Source organism: Pinus tabuliformis, chromosome 2_2 (genome assembly GCF_031772625.1).
Source record: "Pinus tabuliformis cultivar Carrire ecotype Pingquan chromosome 2_2, CPIR1, whole genome shotgun sequence".
In the NCBI taxonomy this organism is placed as follows: domain Eukaryota; kingdom Viridiplantae; phylum Streptophyta; class Pinopsida; order Pinales; family Pinaceae; genus Pinus; species Pinus tabuliformis.
The window spans coordinates 1241125710-1241149120 of NC_142300.1; the positions used below are offsets into that span (position 1 = coordinate 1241125710).

The 23411-nt window shown below is 37.2% G+C and overlaps 2 protein-coding genes and 1 pseudogene across 2 annotated transcripts; all 3 read left to right on the plus strand.

Moving 5' to 3' along the window:
• The first annotated feature begins 2030 nt into the window (after nt 1-2030).
• On the plus strand, nt 2031-2561 carry LOC149197984 (dirigent protein-like; annotated as a pseudogene).
• A 9851-nt stretch (nt 2562-12412) lies between these two features.
• Nucleotides 12413-19564, plus strand: LOC149197985 (disease resistance response protein 206-like). The gene is made up of 2 exons (XM_089404037.1): nt 12413-12638; nt 19060-19564. Exons 1-2 carry the CDS (start codon nt 12440-12442, stop codon nt 19476-19478), a joined length of 618 nt encoding a protein of 205 aa, XP_089260163.1. The 5' UTR covers nt 12413-12439; the 3' UTR covers nt 19479-19564.
• Nucleotides 19565-22386: 2822 nt separating this feature from the next.
• Nucleotides 22387-23218, plus strand: LOC149197986 (disease resistance response protein 206-like). The gene has a single exon (XM_089404038.1). It carries the CDS (start codon nt 22451-22453, stop codon nt 23051-23053), a length of 603 nt encoding a protein of 200 aa, XP_089260164.1. The 5' UTR covers nt 22387-22450; the 3' UTR covers nt 23054-23218.
• The last annotated feature ends 193 nt before the right edge of the window (nt 23219-23411 follow it).

Genomic DNA, 23411 nt, shown 5'->3' on the forward strand with positions numbered 1-23411 from the left:
TTGGGAAGATAAAATTGTTTATGGAACAGTCTTGAGGGAAAGGAGAGCATTCTCATGCCATTCGTATTTCCATTAGAGTGGTCTATTAAAAAAATACATGGCCATTGTTCTAATTGATGGTTGACATTATAATATTTAAAAAAAAAACAATGTGAAAGCTTTTATGAAAGCATTATTTTTTGTAGAGAATTGCTAAATTTATCTCTTTTGTGGAAGAAAAGCAGTAGAGAAGTCACCATAGAGGCATTTTTATTGTATAATATTGTTATTCCATCAAGACAATTTTCTTGTTGAGTCGTAGTGAGCCAACACTCAACAAATGGGAAAAGCCAACAAGCTGAGGAGGTCAAAGCAATAGCAGGAGATGTTTGAGATATTTTTAGATTTGGAGGTGAAAAGGAAAAAGAATATCATTCTTCCCCTCATTTCAGATGCCAAGATAGCCAAGGAGGTCTGGGATGCCCTTGAGAGGCGTTTTGGTGTAAGGGGGTGCATTGAAGTTGAATATTAAAGTGGATCTATAGTAGCAGACCTATATCAAGATGAAAAGTTTGTTGAATCCCGCTTGTGCTCAGCCACAAGTGAATGATGTGTGTGAATAAATTGCAGAAGGAGTAGAGAAGGAGCACACAGATGCTCGTAAATCCCACAATGCACAGCTACAAGTGGATGAAAAGTTGGTAAGTCCAACAACAATGCTTATTGATCACAATTTGGCAATTCTAGCCAATATTATGGTCAATCCAACAATTCAATTTGTTGATGTTAAATTTGATGAAGACTTGTTACTTCATGATGTATGGTTGCATATGATACAAGAAAAACATGATATCGACATGACGATATTCTGTGAGAAAAGCCCACTTGAATTTGAAAACCAAGTGGAAGACAACATGTCTGCAAAAGCAGAAGCTAGTAAATAAATGGAAGAGCCAAAACCAGGGATAAAGGTAGAGCCAAAGAAGGAAGCCCACAAAGAGAAAACAAAAACCGAGGTAGAGGTAGAGAAGGACAAAGCTCTCATTGCAGAGCAAAAGGAATAGAACCAATGTGGTTCTGCAGATGTTTTTAAGATTACCATTGATTTCCAATGTGAACGTACACAAAATGATTATGAAGAAGAGTTAAATTTCCTTGAAGCATGGCTTGCAACACCATGTCTAGATGAGGTCTACATAGAAGTTGTAGATAGGAATATTGAAGACAACATGCATGATGAACACATCAATGAAATTTTCAGGTATTGGAGTTTTAAAGAGACAAAAATTTATTCTCATCTTATGTTGCAGTAGATAGATGATGGAAAACACACTACAGAAGATAATATTGGTAGCAATCCACATACAAGTCGATTTTTGAAGAAGTCTAGGACATGCTTAGACAACATGGAACAAAAGAAGACATGCTCTAGCAAATGAAGAAAATAAGGCTTGAAGAATACAATAAGAAGAAAATTCTTAAACAATTTAGAGGCTACAGGATCTAGAAGAAAAGAAGAAGAAAAGTAAATCTAGTTGAAGTCATTTTTTTTTATTATAAGCCTTGCTGAGACATAAACCAACAAGCATATTAATTAAATTATTGTGTGGTTATAATTAAGGGGGAGTGTTCAAGAATCTAATTCCAACCACCTGCTAGGTGTCAAAATTGTTCATCCAAGTGTCCTAGTTTAGTTTTTCTTAGTCCAGTTCAGTTCAGTCTCACTACAGTCATTGATTGTTGATGTATCCAATGTAGTCTTATTTAACTGATTCGTAATATTGAGAGGAAAAATCCTCTACTCCATAATTTTCATTTCTTGTCACTAAAATTTTCTATAAATAAATTAGAAAGAGAGATGGAACTCATTAGATTGAGTGCCATACTTTCTTTTTATTTTAGATGTTGCATCTATTCCTTTGATCTGAGCATAAATTTCACCAAAGTCTCGTCTATAAAATATGAGCATGGAAAGTTGTAGGGAAAGTGCTATACTCTTCAACTTGTGCAATATTCTATGGATTTTGTTGTGGGCTCCAAATTTTCTGAAAATGGTATATGCAACCAATAATAGAAGGGTGCATAAGAATATTAGGCCTCAATTGAAGCCTTGTATGAATTTGGTATTGTATTATCATGACATACTTTATAATGGCTCGAACGAGCGCAACACAACATCTGCACTTGTCGGGGCTCCCTAGGGGAAAAACCTTACTACTCTCTTTAATAGCAATGATCACAACTTCAGAGATATAGTAGTCATCAACGATCCTCTCACACTCGACAACAATCTCCACTTCCCTCCTATGGGCAGAGCTCAGGTATTATACTTCTATAACATGAAGAACACTTATAGTTCTTGGTTTTCATTCATGATTATGATAAACTGTGTTAATTATAAGGGCATGATAACATTGGCTAGGGTTTATCCCACCATAGTTAAATGTAGGGGTTTATCAATGGTGGGAGGCACCGATGATTTTTTCATGGCAAGAGGTATCATCAACTTATTTATCGATACGTTCGAGGGAAAGGATTATTTCTCACTCCGCTTTAACATCACACTTTATGAGTGCTACTGATATATAGCTCATACGATTATATAACATTTAAGTGTTTCTTTCATTATAGATTATTATTTGTGAATTTTTTAGTATACTTGTGGATTTGTGTGATACAGGGCTTTAGCTCTTTGGTTAAAAGAGACACTGGTTTCTTTCCTAGGAAAACAAAAAATAACCTCACCTCCTCTTGATGTGCATGTTAAGATAAAGAATCAAGAATGTTCTATTTTGTCTAAGATTACATCCACAAGGTTCTATTTTCTCTCATAATTGCTTCTATTCTTAACAGGGCTTTTGTGCATGCATGGGTGTGTATTTGAAAGTGTAGTTTTGTGTTTCTTTATGTTGTTATTATTTTCAAGTGTTTGTGTGTAAGCCTTTACATTCTATGAGAAAGAATGTTGTAAGTGAGACAACATGAGACTTTAACTAAATAACCTCATCCATGTTGGCCAGTAAATCTTTATTCTCTTAGTAATTCATGTTTCCTATTATTCCTTCTGTTATTAATGCTTAAATCATATCACTTTGAATGGGTGATTTATTGGAGGTAACTGAATTGTTGATGGGCAATGACCATATTTTGTATTATTAAATTCAATGTTAAAGGAAAACCTCATCGTGGAAAGGTTCAACAGGCTCTCCTCTCGGTATATATTTCCTAACTTCTTTGAAATGGTCCTCAATAACATCACCCTGTACTATTGTTAACAGTGCATTGTTGTCACCCTGTGATTCTCTTTTTGTTGTTATTTTGAAAAATAGTATCTATTTAGAGAATTATATTTTCAAGGCAATTTACTTTGGGGTGGGAACCATGAAGGTTAAGCGTGCCCTCCTCTCAGTACGAATTTCTCAAATTATTTAAATCTAATATTAGCAAGCTAAATGATCCTCTTCAAACTTGCAAGACTGTAGAAATCGTCACCTTTCCATTTGTTTATGGTCTTAGCAATAAAATATTTAAAGAAAACACGGACATAAAGAAATAGAGTACAACCAGAGAAAATAATGTTAATAACAAAACATAAAAGAGTAGGGACAAAAACATGAATGACTAAATTGTGATGCGCATAAGAAGGAAACTCAATTTGTTATAAACGAATAAATAAACTATATCAATAATCATAACTATTTCTCATGAAATTCAATGTGTTTCACAATAAAAATATAAGTATACATAAAAGTGTATGAAGCGATTTTATAAAAGGGTATTATTTTGTTAGTAATAGTCACTCTGGTGAAGTGGGTGTAGCTCATCTAGTAGGAGGGAGTCATTATTATCCTCCCCACCCTAGTTCTAGTCCCATTGGTATTTACATGCTTTCTCGTTTTTTACTTGAAAGATAAATGGCTCACCTAGACATGGGTGCTCCTTGGTAGTCATTTCTACTTGAAATATAAGTGGCTCACCTAGATAGGGTGGGATTTCCATGGATGTCGCTAGTATCAATGTCAAGTATAATGAACCACACTACTTAACAAAAAAAAATATATATATATATATATAGTTAAGTTACATGAGAAGAGGACAAGAAAACTAGTATCCTAACACAACCCCTGGAACATGACATAGAACACACGTCATAACTTATATTAATTAAATATAATATATATATTAAAAAAATATACAAAATAGTGTATTACATTTAAAATATGAAATATATAAAACATTTACATGATGATGATACAAATTCAATCACACAACTAATGCATATTACCAAAATAAAATTGAGTACAATCCATCTAAGAACCAAAAATACATCAACAAAAAGGCCCTAAATGATCTATATAGTCCAAAATAAATCAAGTTACAACAAATAACTAGTACTACATATCATCAAAATCATTGCCTATAGTGGACCCTCATCATCAATATCACCCTCTAAGCATTAAACTAAGATAGAAAATCCTTACATGTCAAATTGAGATTGTGTTTGAGTGATGGGTGCATTTTTACTAGTGCCATGACATAGTTAAATAATCAATGTCAGCAACATGGAGGTATATAGTGGGTTTGGTCCTCTTAATTAAATGCTACTTCTATACCGTCATACATGACAAACTCTAATGAAAACATTTTGTTGACGGTGTTGGACCCGCTAACATGTCAAGGGGATCTCCCCAGTAAGAAGTCCCAATTAGACGATCATTTGGTGTAGGAGTCCGAGCAGTGGGTCATAAGTTAAAGCCTTGACCGTGATGTCTCACAAAGGCAAGTAAGATAACTCTGTCAATAGAAAGGGTGTGACTGATGGAGTGAGTCAAGGAATCAGTATGAGAGGTTCCAACACTTCAAAGGGAGAGGAAGGTGAAGGTGAGTTCCAGGTTGAAAGGGATAAGTCCCAACTTGGCTAGGAACACACAACACAAAGGACATGCATAGCTTCCGGCAGAGCAATCAACACGGATGCGATAGTCCAACATACAAGGTAAGATAACTTGAACAACACTCATGGATCAGTCTGAGACGAGTGTGATGATTGATATAACAAGGTTGAGAGAAAGGCATGTCTGGTGTCCGGCAGACTAGTCGACACGGACAATGACAACATTAACAACATATGCAACACATTAACAACAATATTCATATAATTTCACGTGAATCAGTTCATACACAAGTACGTAAGTTAAACAACATATATCATTAAAGCAACCGGAGTAGTCCAACTACAATAACAACATATGTATGAAAATGTGTTGGCTTTATTATATAAAGAAGTGTAAGTCACAATCATACAATACACCATGTAAACCTGCTAGCCCTATCAGTAGAACATTACAGCTACATCTTCCTGCTCCTCCAAAGAGATGTACTAGCTCTGTGCAGTGGAGAAGCCAAGGCACGTTACAATACTATGCAAATCTTCTTCAAGATAGTCTTAGTAAAAGCTTCGCTGACCAAAAGCCTATACAATGAGTTATGAGGGACTATTTATAGCAAAGGGTGGGGTGACCCTTCGCATTCCCCTTTGTGACAGTTCAACTACCCTCATGACTCTTCACTTACTCTATGACTGTTACATGCAAATGTTGACACTCGACCTACACTTGACATGACTTAACATTACAATGAACATGTACTCATGTCAGACAACATGGCTTGTGAAAGCCTTTGCAAGACATCACTGACTCTTAGTCCCGAGAGGTGAGACCAACTCTTTTACATTCTTGTGATGGTGAAGTCGGTGAGTTGATGCCAAGCTTGGTTGTTCGTGATGGTATGCATGCACCTCATGGTGACATTTTGCTAAAGCGCACTCTTGTCTCCGTTGCGGCCAGTGCATTGTTTTGACCTCTTCATCCATCTTGTCTACTAACATGCGCATGGTCTTCTTGGGTATGGTTGAACTGGCAACACACTGATGCATAGTGTCTCTGTTGATCTTCAAGTGTGTGTTGGTGGTCATGCGCATCAACTTGTCGAAGTGCATGTTCAGCCCCAATTGGACTTGTTTCTTGTCTTCGCCTTAGTGAGTGTGTTGAATGGGTTAGATTTCATGCATGTGCTCAACCACATGCATGCTGTTTGATCCTTTGCATGCGATCAACAACGCTTCTCACCATGTTTTCTCTATGTCCACTGCTCAGATGGATCATCAACTTGTATTGGTGCAGTTTCATCCATGAATGCATGTTGTTCCCACTGTTGTTCATCTTCATGCTGCAACTCATTGGTTTGTCTATGTAGCTTCATGTTCTTCCTAAATTGCTGCTTCGGCACATGAAACTCCTTCTTTCTTCCATATTCTACCTTTGCGAGATCTTCATGTCGCACCGTCACTTCATAGTATGAGTCCCCAAAGTTGCTTTCATTATCAGTGGATCTGCTTGATCTTGCAACTTTTCTCTGCCTCTATGTTGTCAACAACCTTCCTCTCGCATTTGTGTGTTCGTTGCATTCAGTATGCTTCCTTCAACTGTTGTTCATGATGCTGCTCTATGTAATGTCCTTGTCCATGAACAACTTGATGTCTTCATGAGTGGGTAAGCCCATGCACACTTGATTGACTTCATCCCCAAGCGTGGTCTGCACGATATCTTTGTCTCTGTTCTCTTGGAAACCATTGTACCTGTACTTATGAGAGGCAAATGAACACTTGTGATACCTGCATGCATGAAAACACTCATAACAAGCAATCTGTTAGTCGAAAACCAAAATGAACATGAGAAATAACTTGCAACATACATGGGTGAATGATCGTGAAGGTTGCGCAATTTCAGCTGGGAGGTCGGGAGACCGACTGCCAAGACTACATAAGGAACAATCCGGGCTATTAGGAGACTAACTAACTACTGGAACTACAAAATGTGCAATCCAATAGGGTAGTTGGCTGTTGGGATTGCAGAATGCATGATTCCAGCTGGGAAACACTGTTGGCCCAAGGACAAATTTGCGCAATTTTTTTTTCCAGGTAGCCATTGACCTCCAGAAATGTGCAATTCAGTCTAGGAGGTCAATGCTAGGACATAATGCGCAAATCTGGAGAGGAAGGTGAGCCTTCCTTCTTGAGATTGTGCAATGTGGCCTTGGTGAAGGTAGAGATCGGGCCAAGGTTGGCCCAACTCGTCGACGGGCAACTAAAAGAAAGTTAAGTCGATGAAATGGATGGCGAAACTAAGTGATAGAAGAAGTGATAAATAGTGCATGCAAAACATGAATGGAGGATTGAGCAAACATATCAACATGCATGTGGGTGAGGTTGTTCGCTGGTTGGGAAAACATCCATGCCAAATAGTTTCATGCATGCGACAGCAGTGAGATAGCAACGGAAATTGAAACATAGCTAGGACAAGCTAGAATATATGTAAATGATAGTAGACGTTCGAAGAAATCCAGCAAACAACAATCCAACAAGTGAAAACACAAAAAGCGACAGAAATGCAGCACAAGGCTTGGGAAGTGAACTAACCCAAAAATAGCTAAGTTGAATGTGCCAACTACTCCTAGATGTGATGTGGTATGTCAAAGCTATAAGGTTGATGTGAGGAATGAGAACTACAACATCCGGTTGATGAGTTTTGAAAACATTGAGGTTATGACGCTTGTGGCATAAATCTAGGTGTTCAACGACACTTGGAGGGAGGTTTCTAAAATGTTCCTTGCATGTAACCTCTAACTTATAAACATAGATCCCTAAAACAAGGGATGCCTTTGCATGCTACCTTGGGAGAAGCAGCCTACACATGCAAGTTTGTTTTTCTCGGCCCAGGAGGGAACCGGTGAACTCAACTGCACATGTAAGTGACTACTCGACTCATGGAGAAAAACGCACATTTATGACTATCATATGGGCTGACTGCCAAAAGGGGATTGTGTAATTAATGGGCTGAATAGCTGACTGCTGGCCAGATTTGCACAAATCTTGGGCTGAACTCCTTGTTGATGGGAAAAATTGCATAATGCCTGCTGGAAGGGCAGAGAGGATTGCGCAATCCTGGAGCCTAGTAGTAGACTGTCAGAAGGAATTGCAAAATTCTTGGAGGGGACTACTGGGTTCCCTCCATAAATGCGCAAATTTCACTAGGAAGCTGCTCAACCTGTAGCTAGACCAAGTCTGGATGAGCAGCCTGTCAAAGGAAAAGATCAAACTATGATCGAGAGGCTGCCTTTGAGCAAGAAAGACACTGAAGCTTGAGGACTTGACGAAGCAAGGCAAACTGATGTGAAGGTTGGTAGGGAGGCTCCAAAATAGGATAAGGCAAAATTTTTGAGGGTGGTTGTAACTGCTACAACACTTGGTGACACACTGGTAGAAATCCAGCTCTCTGAATGGACCTTGTTCGTGAAAATCAAGTCTAACACTTGCGGAAGTAGTGTTCAGTTCTTAGCTCCTCTTGGTTTCACACTAACTTTATTTTAAGATGTAGCATCTACCAGACTCTTGGTCGATTGACACAAATTCCAAGCCAAGGCAACACAATTATTTTGATTGGGGTTGAGGGGTATATAGTTGCACAAGCAGTATAGTCATCAGAGTCTTAGTTTCATCTCTAGTGTTGCTCCACTGCTAGAAGGCCTGGACAGTACCCCGATGGAGTCACATAGGAACACAAGCATGGCTCCACTCCCAGTGATCCTGGTCAGTACCTCCGCAGAGTTATTTGCATCACCTCCCTATGCAGCAAGCCTTTCTCTTCTTTTGCCTTATTCATTTTTTTCATTTTTTTTTTTTACTTTTCAATTTTTTTTATCTTTTTCATTTTCACTGTGCATAGCACTTATTCATTTCAGAGTCAGAAGAGGGATCCCAACTTATTGAGAGCAGAGGAGGTTGTTCCAACAGAGAAGTAGTTTATTGTATCTTTGACGTTCCTGTTAAGGTTTTCCCCCTCACTTTACTCTACTTGACTGAGCTGACAAGGGTTAACGCAGAAACAATCGACTAGAAAGGGTGACACTAGTTAGCGCACAATGTTGTGTTTACACCAAGGTTCACTTCGAAGAGTACGTATTTTTCTTAGACATATCATGGACTAAGAGTAACAAGTTCATCATACAGTGGCAAGATGACAGAAAACCAAGTAGTGATAGTTGTACAAACCCTCTTGTACTTTACCCAACTCGTTTCATGAGTCACACATGGTTTCATTTGAGCTAACTTATGAATGAAACAAGTGAACAAACTAACAATCAACAAAGAAATGCAAGAGTAGAAGTGAAAATGAAAGTGAAACAAGTAAACACACAAGAAAGCAAACAAACAAGTAAACAAAGCATGTAAGCAAACAAGCATGCAAGCAAACAATTGAAATCAAACACTACTCCTACTCCTACACTAATTATGCATGGGCCTGATCACATGAAGTGATTCTTCCAATGCAGCCACCAGCGCATTGGTAGACCCATGTGAGTGAAGGCTTGGTCCGCAAGTAACCTAGTTATGTGGACCATCATACAAGAAAGACATGACAGTGAAGACATCCACACTTCATGTTTCAAAGTGCCAATGGGACATATGTGAGTGCATGTGCCTGTGAGACAATCCATGGACTTATCATGGTGTTGTGTGACACTACATGCAACTTTGAAGCAAAATCACACTCTTGACTGAGACATGCAAGCAAACGAAAGAAACAAAGATAACTTGCATCGCGCATGAGTGCTTGCAATGTAAGACTCCTCCAATGCATGAGAAATGGGATCGTGCAGTTCAAGTGGAGGAATTATGAGTTACCTAAATTTTGACGTTTTGATATTAAAATTTCGATCTCATGTTAATCAGATTTTAAATATTTTCTAAATCTAAACAAAGATAACTAAATATGCTTTTCAGGAATACCTTGCTTTTGATAATTATCATTGTTGTATGGACATCAGTGTGGATTGTATTGATTGCACCATATCTTGAATATATATTATTGTATTCTCTTGTTTAGAGTCTTGTCAATGTACATGGAAACATTACTATTTTTGACCAAAATTTTATGGTGTGAGTATCATAGTTATCAAATTCAAATTAGATTTGATAGGAAAAAGTTTGATTATCTAAAATTCAATATCCAAAATATTTAAGAATATATATCTTAAAAAATTAACATATTATATATTTATTTATTCAAAATTTCTAAAAATGGAAATGAATGATGATTATCTTCAAAACTTCAAATAAAATTTATCAAAAATTTTTCTCACAAGGATATTCTTGTTTAGTTACCTCCAACGTTAATATATCACGTTACAAAAATATTATTGTTTAGTTACCTCCAATATTAATCTATCACATCTATATAAGATTATCCAAATATAACAAAAGACAAAATGCATCAAATTTATTAATATTGTAGTGTGAGAAAACTTGCAAGTAAAATCTAATAACATGAATTAAAAAAACTCAAATTGATGTTCAATGTAAAGAATGAGATATTAGATATTAAAAGTAAGTTGAGAGTGATCTCCACATACTAAAGAATTTATACCCCGATTACTCTTCGTATCAGATGCAAATTATTTAACCATAAATGTTTGTGCAAATTATCCTTTGTAATGGACCGCTAAAAAAAATAAAAAAAACACCTTTACTTCAATTCCACACTAATGATCCTTTATTTTACAGTGAGCCATAATAGCTATAATTTAACCTACTATCATCCAAAACAATCATAAAAATGAAAAAAAAAAAAATTTACATTTTTTTACAATATATAAATTACCATTTCCATTTTTAATAAAAAAATATAATGAAAACCTTACATTTCTCATTAAAAACTTACCTTTTTAATTAAAAAAATTCAAATATTTAATGAAAAACTTGTATTTTTAATCAAAACCATTGTGTTTTCATATTTTTTAATATAAATTGTATGGCAAAACAAAAATTTCAGTATTTTATTAAGAACAACGAATTATTACTCGAAGCAAATGGTAAATGCGAATTTTCGAATTTAATAAAATATTTAAATTTTTTACAATTTTTTACAATATATAAATTACCATTTCCATTTTTAATACAAAATATAATGAAAAAACTTACATTTCTAATTAAAAACTTACCTTTTTAACTAAAAAATTTCAATTATTTAATGAAAAACTTGTATTTTTAATCAAAACCATTGTGTTTTCCTATTTTTTTAATATAAATTTTATGGCAAACCAAAAATTCCAGTATTTTATTAAGAACAACGAATTATTACTCGAATCAAATCGTAAATGCGAATTTTCGAATTTGTTGGCGCAGTACGGTGGAACTTGGTAATTATGGTGAGTATCTTTTTTGTCATGGAAAATATATAAAAGGAGTAGTTTAAGAGGTTGAAGAATTGTCAGGATGGTCGAAAGTGGTTGGAATCAGAGTAAAAATTTCAAAAAATCTTGTAAATGCAGTGTTTGAATCATGTTTTTATGGTGAAAAAATCTTGTAGATGCAGTGTTTGAATCATGTTTTTATGGTGCAAAAATCTTGTAGAGGTAATGTTTGAATCATTTTTTGATAGTGGAAATAGATTTAACACCATCAAACAAGTCCAGAACCACTAAAATTATGATTTTTAACAACTTTTACTTAAATTTACAATTACAATTTTTTTCAAAATATAACCAAAATTTCTATAACTTTCAAGCCAAAAAAACATAATTTAAAAACACAATTTTTAAACTACTGCTATATAAAACTCAACCGTCCTAGATGCAGAATGCTAATCAAACAATAATCTGTAAAAATCAAACAATAATGTACAGTGAAAGTGTAGTCAGAATCTAACCTGCACCCTGCTGATTGCCTTGCTCTAAGTTTATCTTCATTGCTGATTTATCAAATATTGGGTCAATCATGTTCCCTGCCCTATATTTATCTTGATTGCTGATTTATCCGATATTAGGCAAATCAGACAAACATGATAGCGTTCAAATAATTGACCTGAGTTTATCTTGATTGCTGATTTGACAGCAAATCAGACAGACATGAGCGCGTTCAAATAATTGAGTGTCACCATGTCTGTATGATTGCCCCTGATTCAAAGTGGTGGCATTGATTTTATGTAATCTGTAATGATATAGATATATTTTCCTATTGACGAAGAAAGTATCTCCAGGTTAATGATAAGGAAGTTCTGGAAAAAATGAAGTTCAATTCAATTTCCTCTGTGGAGATATTACCCGACGCAAAATTATTAGATGGCTTTCCAGTTTCAACCTTTTTAATCCCATTCCTAAAGTAGGTCGCTATCTTAGTTTTAATGGAATATGTATGTATTATTTTATTTGTGACTTAGGCAAAATAATTTATTTATGTACTCGAGACTAGCAGCATTCCTAGAATTTTCTATAAATAAATTAGAAAGAGAGACGGAACTCACATCTAGCTTGAGTCCCATACTTCCTTTCTCTTTTAGATGTTGCATCTATGCCTATGATCTGATCAGAAATTTCACCAGAGCCCCGTCCATAAAATCTGAGCATGGCTAGCCGCAGGACAAGTGCTAAACTCTTGAACTTGTGCTTTCTATGGATTCTGCTGTGGGCTCCGGTTTTGTTGGAAATGGTAAGGGGGCATAAGAATACTAGGCCTCAGTTGAAGCCTTGCCTGAATCTGGTTTTGTATTATCATGACATCCTTTACAATGGCTCCAACGAGCACAACGCAACATCTGCCATTTGTTGGGTATTTTTACACGGGGAAAATACCAAAAACCAAATATTCAAACACACAGAGGCAATGCTCTGTTTCTTTTGCTCTAGGATCTTTTGTGCACACAGAAGACTTAAAAAAATTTCACTGAAGAACAGAGGATTTCACCATAAAATATTTCTATTCATTAAAACCAAAAAAAAACATTCACTGTGTCTCCATATGAGAATTTACACTGCTGGAAAAATTCCCATTAACATTTACTGCTGTAAAACCTCCATTCACATTTACTGGTGTAAAACAATTTTACATACTGCTGTAAAAACAAAACTTACACAGACTTACAAAAATTCACGCTCCACCATTTTCTTTATGCACTGCTGTGCAAAAAAAACCACACATGGTTTTTGCTACTCCACAAATTACATCACCTGGTTCTTGTCTTTTTTACACACTGCTGTGTGTTCTCCTTTTTACTGTGCCATCATTTTTTTTTTTTTACACTGCTGTGTGTAAAAAAAAACTTTCCAACCATGTGCGATACATCCATAAAAAAAATCAACACACTCGAAACATAAACTTATTACATACGACCTTTTTTTTTAATACATGCCGTATAAGAATATATATAAAAACATATATTATACGTGCCCATACTTATATTAAAAGCATCTACCTAAAAACTACGAACAACACATAAATTCATTAAATTTTTATACGGCGGTCAACCCATAAGTCTTTTACTCCACGCATAACTTTAATTTGATGTTTGTCGTATGCAGGTGTGCAGCTTTAATCAATCAACGGCGGAAAACACGAGAACACATCCAACGGTGGACAACAATATCGGAAGACCAACAAGTGCTGAAAGTTAACCTCCGAGATTCTTACGTTGCGTTACGTCAGGGGTCAACCACGCGTCAGCTCCATATTTTCTCGGAGCTCCTTCCCGGAATATTCCTTCGTCGGCAAATAGCTCCGAGAAAATCCGGTGAACGGTTTCTGGCTTGGTTCACGGTTTTTCTTGGTCTGCGTTGAAATTAGATTTCAACACTCCCCTTTAATTTCAACAGCTGGGCATTCAGTCATACCTAGACACTTCCTTAAAAATTCAAAGCTTCTCTGATCCAGCGGCTTTGTCAAGATGTCCGCAACCTGTTCTTGAGTCCTGCAATGTTCCAAGACAATTTCTCCATTGTTCACCAATTCTCTGATGTAGTGAAACCTTGTATCAATGTGTTTCGTTCTCTTATGAAACACTGAATTCTTTGACAAAGCAATAGCTGAGCTATTGTCACAAAAAATCACTGTCGCTTTTGCCTGCTCTTGGCCTAAGCTTCTCAACATTCTTCTCATCCACACTGCTTGACATGCTGCTGCTGTAGCTGCCACATATTCAGCCTCTGCTGTAGACAATGCTACAATGGACTGCTTCTTAGAAGCCCATGAAATGGCTCCTGAACCCATATTAAAAACATAACCGGAAGTGCTTTTCCGATCATCTACACTTCCAGCCCAATCGCTGTCTGTGTATCCAACCAAATCTGAATGTTCTGAGGCATGATATAAAATTCCAAACATTTTGGTGCCTTTGACATACCTCAAAATTCTCTTTGCTGCCTGCCAATGTGCCTCCTTTGGCCTCTCCATGAACCTGGAAATTAAACTAACAGCATACATTAAATCAGGCCTAGTTGCTGTTAAATACATAAGACTGCCCACAATGCTTTTATACAAACTAGGATCAAAATCCTTGCTGCTGTCCTCTCTGCTGAGTTTTAATCCCATCACTGTGGGAGTGATTGCTGCCTTGCATTCTTCCATCTTAAATCTGCTCAAAATTTGATTTACATATCTTGCTTGAGATATAAAAATTCCTTTTTCATTTTGCTCTACTTCTATGCCTAAGAAGTATCTCAAGAAACCCATATCAGTCATTTCAAATTCATCCTTCATGACTGATTTAAAATTTTTAATGAGCTGATCATCATTACCTGTGAAAATCACATCATCAACGTACAAAACAACAATTAAAATCTTACCATCCTTTTCCTTGATGTAGACTGTGGGTTCTCCTTCACATTTGTCAAATTCATTATCCAATAGATATGAATCTATCCTACTGTACCATGCTCTTGGCGCTTGCTTCAGCCCATAAAGAGCTTTCTTCAATCTGCACACTTTGTGCTCTTCTCCTTTCTTCTCATATCCGAGAGGCTGTTCCACATAAACCTCTTCTATTAACACTCCATTTAGGAATGCTGATTTCACATCCATTTGGTAGACTTTCCATTTGTTTTGTGCTGCCATGGACAACACTGCTCTCACGGTTTCCATTCTTGCAACCGGGGCGAAAGTCTCCTCATAATCTCTCCCATACTGCTGCTTGTAGCCTTTGACAACCAGCCTTGCCTTGTGCCTTTCAATCTTGCCTTCAGCATTGCTCTTGGTCTTGTAGACCCATTTCACACCAATAACTTCTTTGCCTTTTGGTAACTCAACCAAATCCCATGTTTTGTTTCTCTCTATGGCATTCATCTCCTCATCCATAGCTTCTATCCATTTCCTATCTTTAATTGCTTCTTCAAAATGAATAGGATCATCAACATGACAATACAAGGCAAATAAGGAATTCATTCCTTCTTCATAAATGTCACTTAGATTTCTAAATTTCTTACCTCTTTCACTTGGTGTGCAAGTGCTTGAAGATGCACTTGAATTTCCTCCTTGTGGTGTGCTTGGAGAAGCACTCTCATTGATCCTCAATGGTGTCCCTTGCTGTCCTTGTGTTGGCGCTGCTGTTTGGGGATGCATTTCAGCCACCTCCTCTTCATCTTCATCATGAGACAAACAGTTTTTAACATTCACTGTTTTCTCTATGCTTCCATCCCAAGCTTCCTCTTCAATGAATTGAACATCCCTGCTGACAAAGAACTTCTTGGTAGATGGAATGTACAGCCTGTAGGCTTTGGATTCATCACTGTATCCAATGAAGATGCATTTCTCCCCTTTGCTGTCCAACTTCCTCCTTAGCTGATCTGGTATGTGTGCATAGGCCACACACCCAAAAACTCTCATGTGGGTGACTCCTTGCTTTCTCCCACTCCATGCCTCTTCTGGCACTTTGTTCATGACTGCCTTTGTAGGACACCTGTTCAAAATATAAACTGCACAATGTACAGCTTCAGCCCAATAGTCATTTCCCAAATGCTTTGCCTTTAGCATGCTCCTCGCCATATCCATGATGGTCCTGTTCTTCCTTTCAGCAACTCCATTTTGCTGCGGAGTGTACCTTGCTGTAAACTGTTTGTGAATTCCATTTTCTCTACAAAATCTTAGGAATTCCTTGGAGATATACTCACCTCCTCTATCAGTTCTCAAAACTTTTATATGCAGCCCGCTTTGGTTTTCAACAAATGCTTTGAAGTTTTGGAATTTCTCAAAGACTTCACTTTTGTTCTTGAGGAAATATATCCAAGTCTTTCTTGTAAAATCATCAATGAATGTCAAGAAATATAGGCTGCCAGCTAACGATGGGGCTTGCATTGGTCCACACAAATCTGAGTGGATAATCTCTAAGGGTGTCTTTGCCCTTATGCTTTTCCCTGATGGAAAACTTTCTCTATGTTGTTTGCCCAATATACAACCTTCACAAAGGCTGTCCGGCTTCTCTATCAATGGTAATCCCTTTACCATTCCTTTTCTGCTCAACAAATTCAGACCTCCAAAATTTAGATGCCCGAATCTCAAGTGCCATAACCAGTTCTCATCCTTTGGCACGCTTTGGAAGGCCTCTTGGGTGACTGCTGCCATTTCCCTTTTGTTCTTCATGTCTGCCCTGATCCGGAGAGGGAACATCCTGTTCCTTGTCATCTTCACTTCAGCAATGCATCTTTTGCTGGGTGGTATATCCATGATGGTGCACACATCATTTTTAAAGAAAACATTGTACCCCTTATGGACAAGCTGTCCAATACTCAAGAGATTACATCTCATTCCGGGGACATAGTATACATCTGCTATGGTTTTCCTTTCTCCTTGCTTTGAAAGTATTTTTATTTCTCCTTTTCCCATAACAGACACTTTACTATCAGTTCCTAGTGTGACCTCTGATTTCACATTTTTATCTAGGGCAGAAAAGAAGGCAATGTTTCCGGTCATATGGTTGCTGCAACCTGAGTCTAAAAACCATATGTCCTCACTATGTGTTTCAGCCATGTTACAAGCTAACAGAACATTGTCCTGACTGTTGTTTTCTCTTGTAACATTTGCATTTTGTCTGCTGTTCATATCATGCTGTTTCTTTCTACAATCACTAGCATAATGTCCATACTTTTTGCAATAATAGCATTGAACATTAGATTTATCATACCTTTGTCCTTGAGCATGATGTTGTCCTCCTTGTTGGCTGCTGCCTTGGCCTTGGTTCTGATTTGGATTGTTGCCTCTTCCTTGTGCATTTGATGGGTTGTTCCTTCCTCCTCTGTTCTGGCTTCTGCCTCTTCCTCTTTTGTTTCCTCTTCCTTGACCTCTTCCTCTTCCAAAGGACATCTGGGTCTTGAAGGCTTGCTCAAGAGATGAGTTTTCATTCCTACTCAACCTCTGCTCATGTGTTATCAGTGATGCATGCAGCTCATCAACTGAATAGCTTGAGAGATCCTTTGTCTCTTCAATGGTGGTGACTATGGCATCAAACCTTGAGGGTAAGACCCTCAATATTTTCTCCACAATTCTTCTGTCTTCAATGGTTTCTCCATGAGTTCTCATTTGTGTGATTACACCAATCACATGAGTGAAGAATGAGTCAATGTTATCTGACTCCTTCATGTTCAAGTTCTCAAAATCCTTTCTCAGCAATTGTAGCTTTGCTGTCTTCACTCTCTCCATGCCTTGATAGGCTGTCTTGAGGGTTTGCCATGCTTCATTGGCTGTCTTAGCTGCTGCTAACCTTGGAAACATACTCTGGTCTACTGCTAGATACAACAACACTCGGGCTTTTGAATCCTTCTTCCTATTGTTCTTAAGCAGATCTTTCTCTCCCTGAGTTAATGCATTGAACTCAGTTTCATCTGCTGGTTCTTCAAAGCCATCTTCAACTATTTCCCATAAGTCTTGGGAGGCAAGCAGGGCTGTCATAGTTATTGACCAATAATCATAGTTCTTCCCATTAAACTGTGGGAGCTGGGTGTTAAACAAACCCATACCAGTGCTTGTGCTGGCCATTCCTTGTATTCTGATCTATGCCACTAAATCCTTGACTGTGTGTTTAAACAGCTGACTGTTTCTTCAGCAACACAAAAAAAACTTTGTGAAATACCTGAGTATTCTCTTGACTGAGCCTTCACTTTGCTTGAGAAGTTTTACTGCTGCAACAGGTCCTTCTTTCAGCTTCTTTGTCACCTTCAAAGAGCCTAAGCCTGCTCTGATACCACTGTTGGGTATTTTTACACGGGGAAAATACCAAAAACCAAATATTCAAACACACAGAGGCAATGCTCTGTTTCTTTTGCTCCAGGATCTTTTGTGCACACAGAAGACTTAAAAAAATTTCACTGAAGAACAGAGGATTTCACCATAAAATATTTCTATTCATTAAAACCAAAAAAAAACATTCACTGTGTCTCCATATGAGAATTTACACTGCTGGAAAAATTCCCATTAACATTTACTGCTGTAAAACCTCCATTCACATTTACTGGTGTAAAACAATTTTACATACTGCTGTAAAAACAAAACTTACACAGACTTACAAAAATTCACGCTCCACCATTTTCTTTATGCACTGCTGTGCAAAAAAAACCACACATGGTTTTTGCTACTCCACAAATTACATCACCTGGTTCTTGTCTTTTTTACACACTGCTGTGTGTTCTCCTTTTTACTGTGCCATCATTTTTTTTTTTTTACACTGCTGTGTGTAAAAAAAAACTTTCCAACCATGTGCGATACATCCATAAAAAAAATCAACACACTCGAAACATAAACTTATTACATACGACCTTTTTTTTTAATACATGCCGTATAAGAATATATATAAAAACATATATTATACGTGCCCATACTTATATTAAAAGCATCTACCTAAAAACTACGAACAACACATAAATTCATTAAATTTTTATACGGCGGTCAACCCATAAGTCTTTTACTCCACGCATAACTTTAATTTGATGTTTGTCGTATGCAGGTGTGCAGCTTTAATCAATCAACGGCGGAAAACACGAGAACACATCCAACGGTGGACAACAATATCGGAAGACCAACAAGTGCTGAAAGTTAACCTCCGAGATTCTTACGTTGCGTTACGTCAGGGGTCAACCACGCGTCAGCTCCATATTTTCTCGGAGCTCCTTCCCGGAATATTCCTTCGTCGGCAAATAGCTCCGAGAAAATCCGGTGAACGGTTTCTGGCTTGGTTCACGGTTTTTCTTGGTCTGCGTTGAAATTAGATTTCAACACCATTGTGGCTGCTCCTCACGGGAAAAACCTTACCGCTCTCTTTAGTAGCAAAGATCACAACTTCGGAGATATGGTAGTCTTCGACGACCCACTCACACTCGATAGCAATCTGCACTCGCCTCCTGTGGGCAGAGCGCAGGGATTCTACTTTTATGACATGAAGAACACGTATAGCGCCTGGTTTGCATTCACGATTGTGCTCAACTGTACTGATTATAAGGGCACGATCACATTGGCTGGGGCTGATCCGACCACTGTTGAATACAGGGATTTATCAGTGGTGGGAGGCACTGGTGATTTTTTGATGGCAAGGGGGATCACCACCCTTTTCACCGATACGTTCGAGGGAGAGGCTTATTTCCGACTCCGTTTGAACATCACACTTTATGAGTGCTACTCATATATATAACGTTTGAGTATTGCTTTGTTATTTTTTTTCGTTTTTCCAGGTAGCCGTGTTGCATATATGGTTGCCTCTTCTGTTAATCTGCTAGCCATCGCTCTCTTCTGTTAATCTGCTAGCCATCTGGATACCTTCCCTACTGTTACTGTGTGTCTGCACTGCTTTTTGGCTTTTAATAAAATAGATGTCATTAGCTTTGAAGGAGTAACCGTCATGAATATATGAAAGGTTTACCATGATTAAATGATACTGGTTGGCCAAACATGATAATGAAGAAGAGGCTTTGCACTCCATTCATTGCTTTATAAAAGCTGATCACCCATACGTGCTAAAAAAAAATGTAATAAAATGGCTGGTAAGCATTCTGATTGCCTGTATTGGCCCTGTTATATTTTGCTTTGCAATGGACTAGTATACTCTAGATTTCGGATAAATTGGCTGGTAAGCATTTTGATGATCTGCATTCGTCTTGTATTTTTCTCTGCAATGGACTATACTATAGATTTTGGAGTTTTCTCGTTCTTATCTTTCCTCTCGAGTATCTAGATTTCTGGGACTTACATTTGGGTAACAATTTGATTCAGCATAGATTTATTCCTAGATCCATTAAAACCTTGAAAGTTTGTTCATGAACTCTTCGAATCTGGTATAAAATGTGTATTGTATTTGAAAATTCAATTTGCCATTAAATTAATGGGACATGAATTCCCACAAAGCAGTTAAAAAATGTGCAATTAAGTTGAGGTTTCATCTTGTCATTCAATTGATGGACACTTAATATTAAATATATAGGAGTAGCATGTGAGTGTCAGTTTTATAAAGAAGATTCTTTTTATTATTAATAAAAATATAGATAGTTACTTTCATTTTAAGGGGTTATAAATATGAGTTAATACAAGACTTAAAAGGTTGTAAATATTTAAAGTGTTTTAAATATGTGTTATTAATTGTTTTTACTAAAACCTGATAAATAGCAATTTAGCAATTTCTTTTTAATTGAGTGACTCAAATTCATGTTTCTTTAGGTTGAAGGTAAGGCCACTAAAGTGCAAAAAAATGTGATGCCAATAATTAGAGGGATTGTCATCATGGGGTGATAAGAAATTTAATATTCCAAGAAGAGGAGGTAGTAGTAGATTCTAAATAAATTAGCAATGCAACAACATAAATGTTTGCAACAAATTTAGAGAGATCCACCTTATTGAATAATGCACACACTACATGGATAATGGATTTCCGCACTTTATGCCTTACGGCGTTTTCTTTGCAACATCTACATACATCTGGTGCAAATGCTAGTATAAATTTTATGGCAAACCAAAAATTCCATTATTTTATTAAGAACAACGAATTATTACTCGAATCAAATAGTAAATGCGAATTTTCGAATTTGTTGGCGCAGTACGGTGGAACTTGGTAATTGTGGTGATATCTCTTTTTTCATGGAAAATATATAAAAGGAGTAGTTTACTGAGGTTGAGGAATTGTCAGGATGGTCGAAAGTGGTTGGAATCAGAGTAAAAATTTCAAAAATCTTGTAGATGCAGTGTTTGAATCATGTTTTTATGGTGAAAAAATCTTGTAGATGCAGTGCTTGAATCATGTTTATATGCTGAAAAAATCTTGTAGAGGTAATGTTTGCATCATTTTTTTGATGGTGGAAAGTCTAGAACAACTAAACTTATGATTTTTTGACGACTTTTACTTAAATTTACAACTACAATTTTTTTTCAAAATATAACCAAAATTTCCATAACTTTCAGGCCAAAAAAAATATATTTAAAAAACATAATTTTTAAACTACTGCGGTAAGAATGCTGTAAAAATCAAACAATAATCTGTAAAAATCAAACAATAATGTGCACATGAAGTGCATGATAGGACTGCTGGGGCGGTTGGCTTTCGCACCCCCCAGTGGTGATTGAGTCCTGCTGCGGCCCCTCGCTGGGGGATTTCTAAGGGCTATGCCGTATTCTGCTGGCTTCGGCCATTAATTCTGGTGGCTTCGGCCGTAAATTCTGTTGGCTTCGGCCATATTGATTGTAAAAAATATATGTAGGCTTCCGCCATATGTGGATTTTCTCTCTGAAAAAAAAAAAATCAAACAATAATATACAGTGAAAGTGTAGTCAGGTCAATCATGTTCCCTGATTGCCTTGCTCTAAATTTATCTTCATTGCTGATTTATCAAATATTGGGTCAATCATGTTCCCTGCGCTAAGTTTATCTTGATTTCCTGCCCTATATTTATCTTGATTGCTGATTTATCAAATATTAGGCAAATCAGACAAACATGATAGCGTTGAAATAATTGACTTGATTGCTAATTTGACAGCAAATCAAATATTAGGCAAATCAGACAAACATGATAGCGTTCAAATAATTGACCTCAGTTTATCTTAGGCAAATCAGACAAACATGATAGCGTTCAAATAATTGACCTCAGTTTATCTTGATTGCTGATTTGACAGCAAATCAGACAGACATGAGCGCGTTCAAATAATTGAGTGTCACCATGTCTGTATGATTGCCCCTGATTCAAAGTGGTGGCATTGATTTTATGTAATCTGTAATGATATAGATATATTTTCCTATGGACGAAGGAAGTATCTCCAGGTTAATGATAAGGAAGTTCAGGAAAAAATGAAGTTCAATTCAATTTCCTCTTTGAAGATATTACCCGACGCAAAATTATTAGATGGCTTTCCAGTTTCAACCTTTTTCCTAAAGCTTACGTAGGTCGCTCTCTTAGTTTTAGAGGAATATGTATGTATTATTTTATTTGTGACTTAGGCAAAAAAATTTATTCATGTACTCGAGACTAGCAGCATTCCTAGAATTTTCTATAAATAAATCAGAAAGAGAGACGGAACTCACATCTAGCTTGAGTCCCATACTTCCTTTCTCTTTTAGATGTTGCATCTATGCCTATGATCTGAGCATAAATTTCACCAGAGCCCCGTCTATAAAATCTGAGCATGGCAAGCTGCAGGACAAGTACTAAACTTTTGAACTTGTGCTTTCTATGGATTCTGCTGTGGGCTCCGGTTTTGCTGGAAATGGTAAGGGGGCATAAGAATACTAGGCCTCAATTGAAGCCTTGCCTGAATCTGGTTTTGTATTATCATGACATCCTTTACAATGGCTCCAACGAACGCAACGCAACATCTGCCATTGTGGCTGCTCCTCACGGGAAAAACCTTACCGCTCTCTTTAGTAGCAAAGATCACAACTTCGGAGATATGGTAGTCTTCGACGACCCACTCACACTCGATAGCAATCTGCACTCGCCTCCTGTGGGCAGAGCGCAGGGATTCTACTTCTATGACATGAAGAACACGTATAGCGCCTGGTTTGCATTCACGATTGTGCTCAACTGTACTGATTATAAGGGCACGATCACATTGGCTGGGGCTGATCCGACCACTGTTGAATACAGGGATTTATCAGTGGTGGGAGGCACCGGTGATTTTTTGATGGCAAGGGGGATCACCACCCTTTTCACCGATACGTTCGAGGGAGAGGCTTATTTCCGACTCCGTTTGAACATCACACTTTACGAGTGCTACTCATATATATAACGTTTGAGTATTGCTTTGTTATTTTTTTTCGTTTTTCCAGGTAGCCGTGTTGCATATATGGTTGCCTCTTCTGTTAATCTGCTAGCCATCGCTCTCTTTCGTTATTTCGTCTGTATCTTGTTTTGGGATACCTTCCCTACTGTTACTGTGTGTCTGCACTGCTTTTTGGCTTTTAATAAAATAGATGTCATTAGCTTTGAAGGAGTAACCGTCATGAATATATGAAAGGTTTACCATGATTAAATGATACTGGTTGGCCAAACATGATAATGAAGAAGAGGCTTTGCACTCCATTCATTGCTTTATAAAAGCTGATCACCCATAAGTGCCTGTATTGGCCCTGTTATATTTTGCTTTG

Bases quoted from the DNA above. Each gene is read 5' to 3' on its own strand.
- LOC149197985 (XM_089404037.1), top strand. From the start codon at position 12,440: ATGGCTAGCCGCAGGACAAGTGCTAAACTCTTGAACTTGTGCTTTCTA. The intron at 12,639-19,059 runs GTTGGGTATTTT...CGTTGAAATTAG, and splicing joins CAACGCAACATCTGCCATTT to ATTTCAACACCATTGTGGCT.
- LOC149197986 (XM_089404038.1), top strand. From the start codon at position 22,451: ATGGCAAGCTGCAGGACAAGTACTAAACTTTTGAACTTGTGCTTTCTA.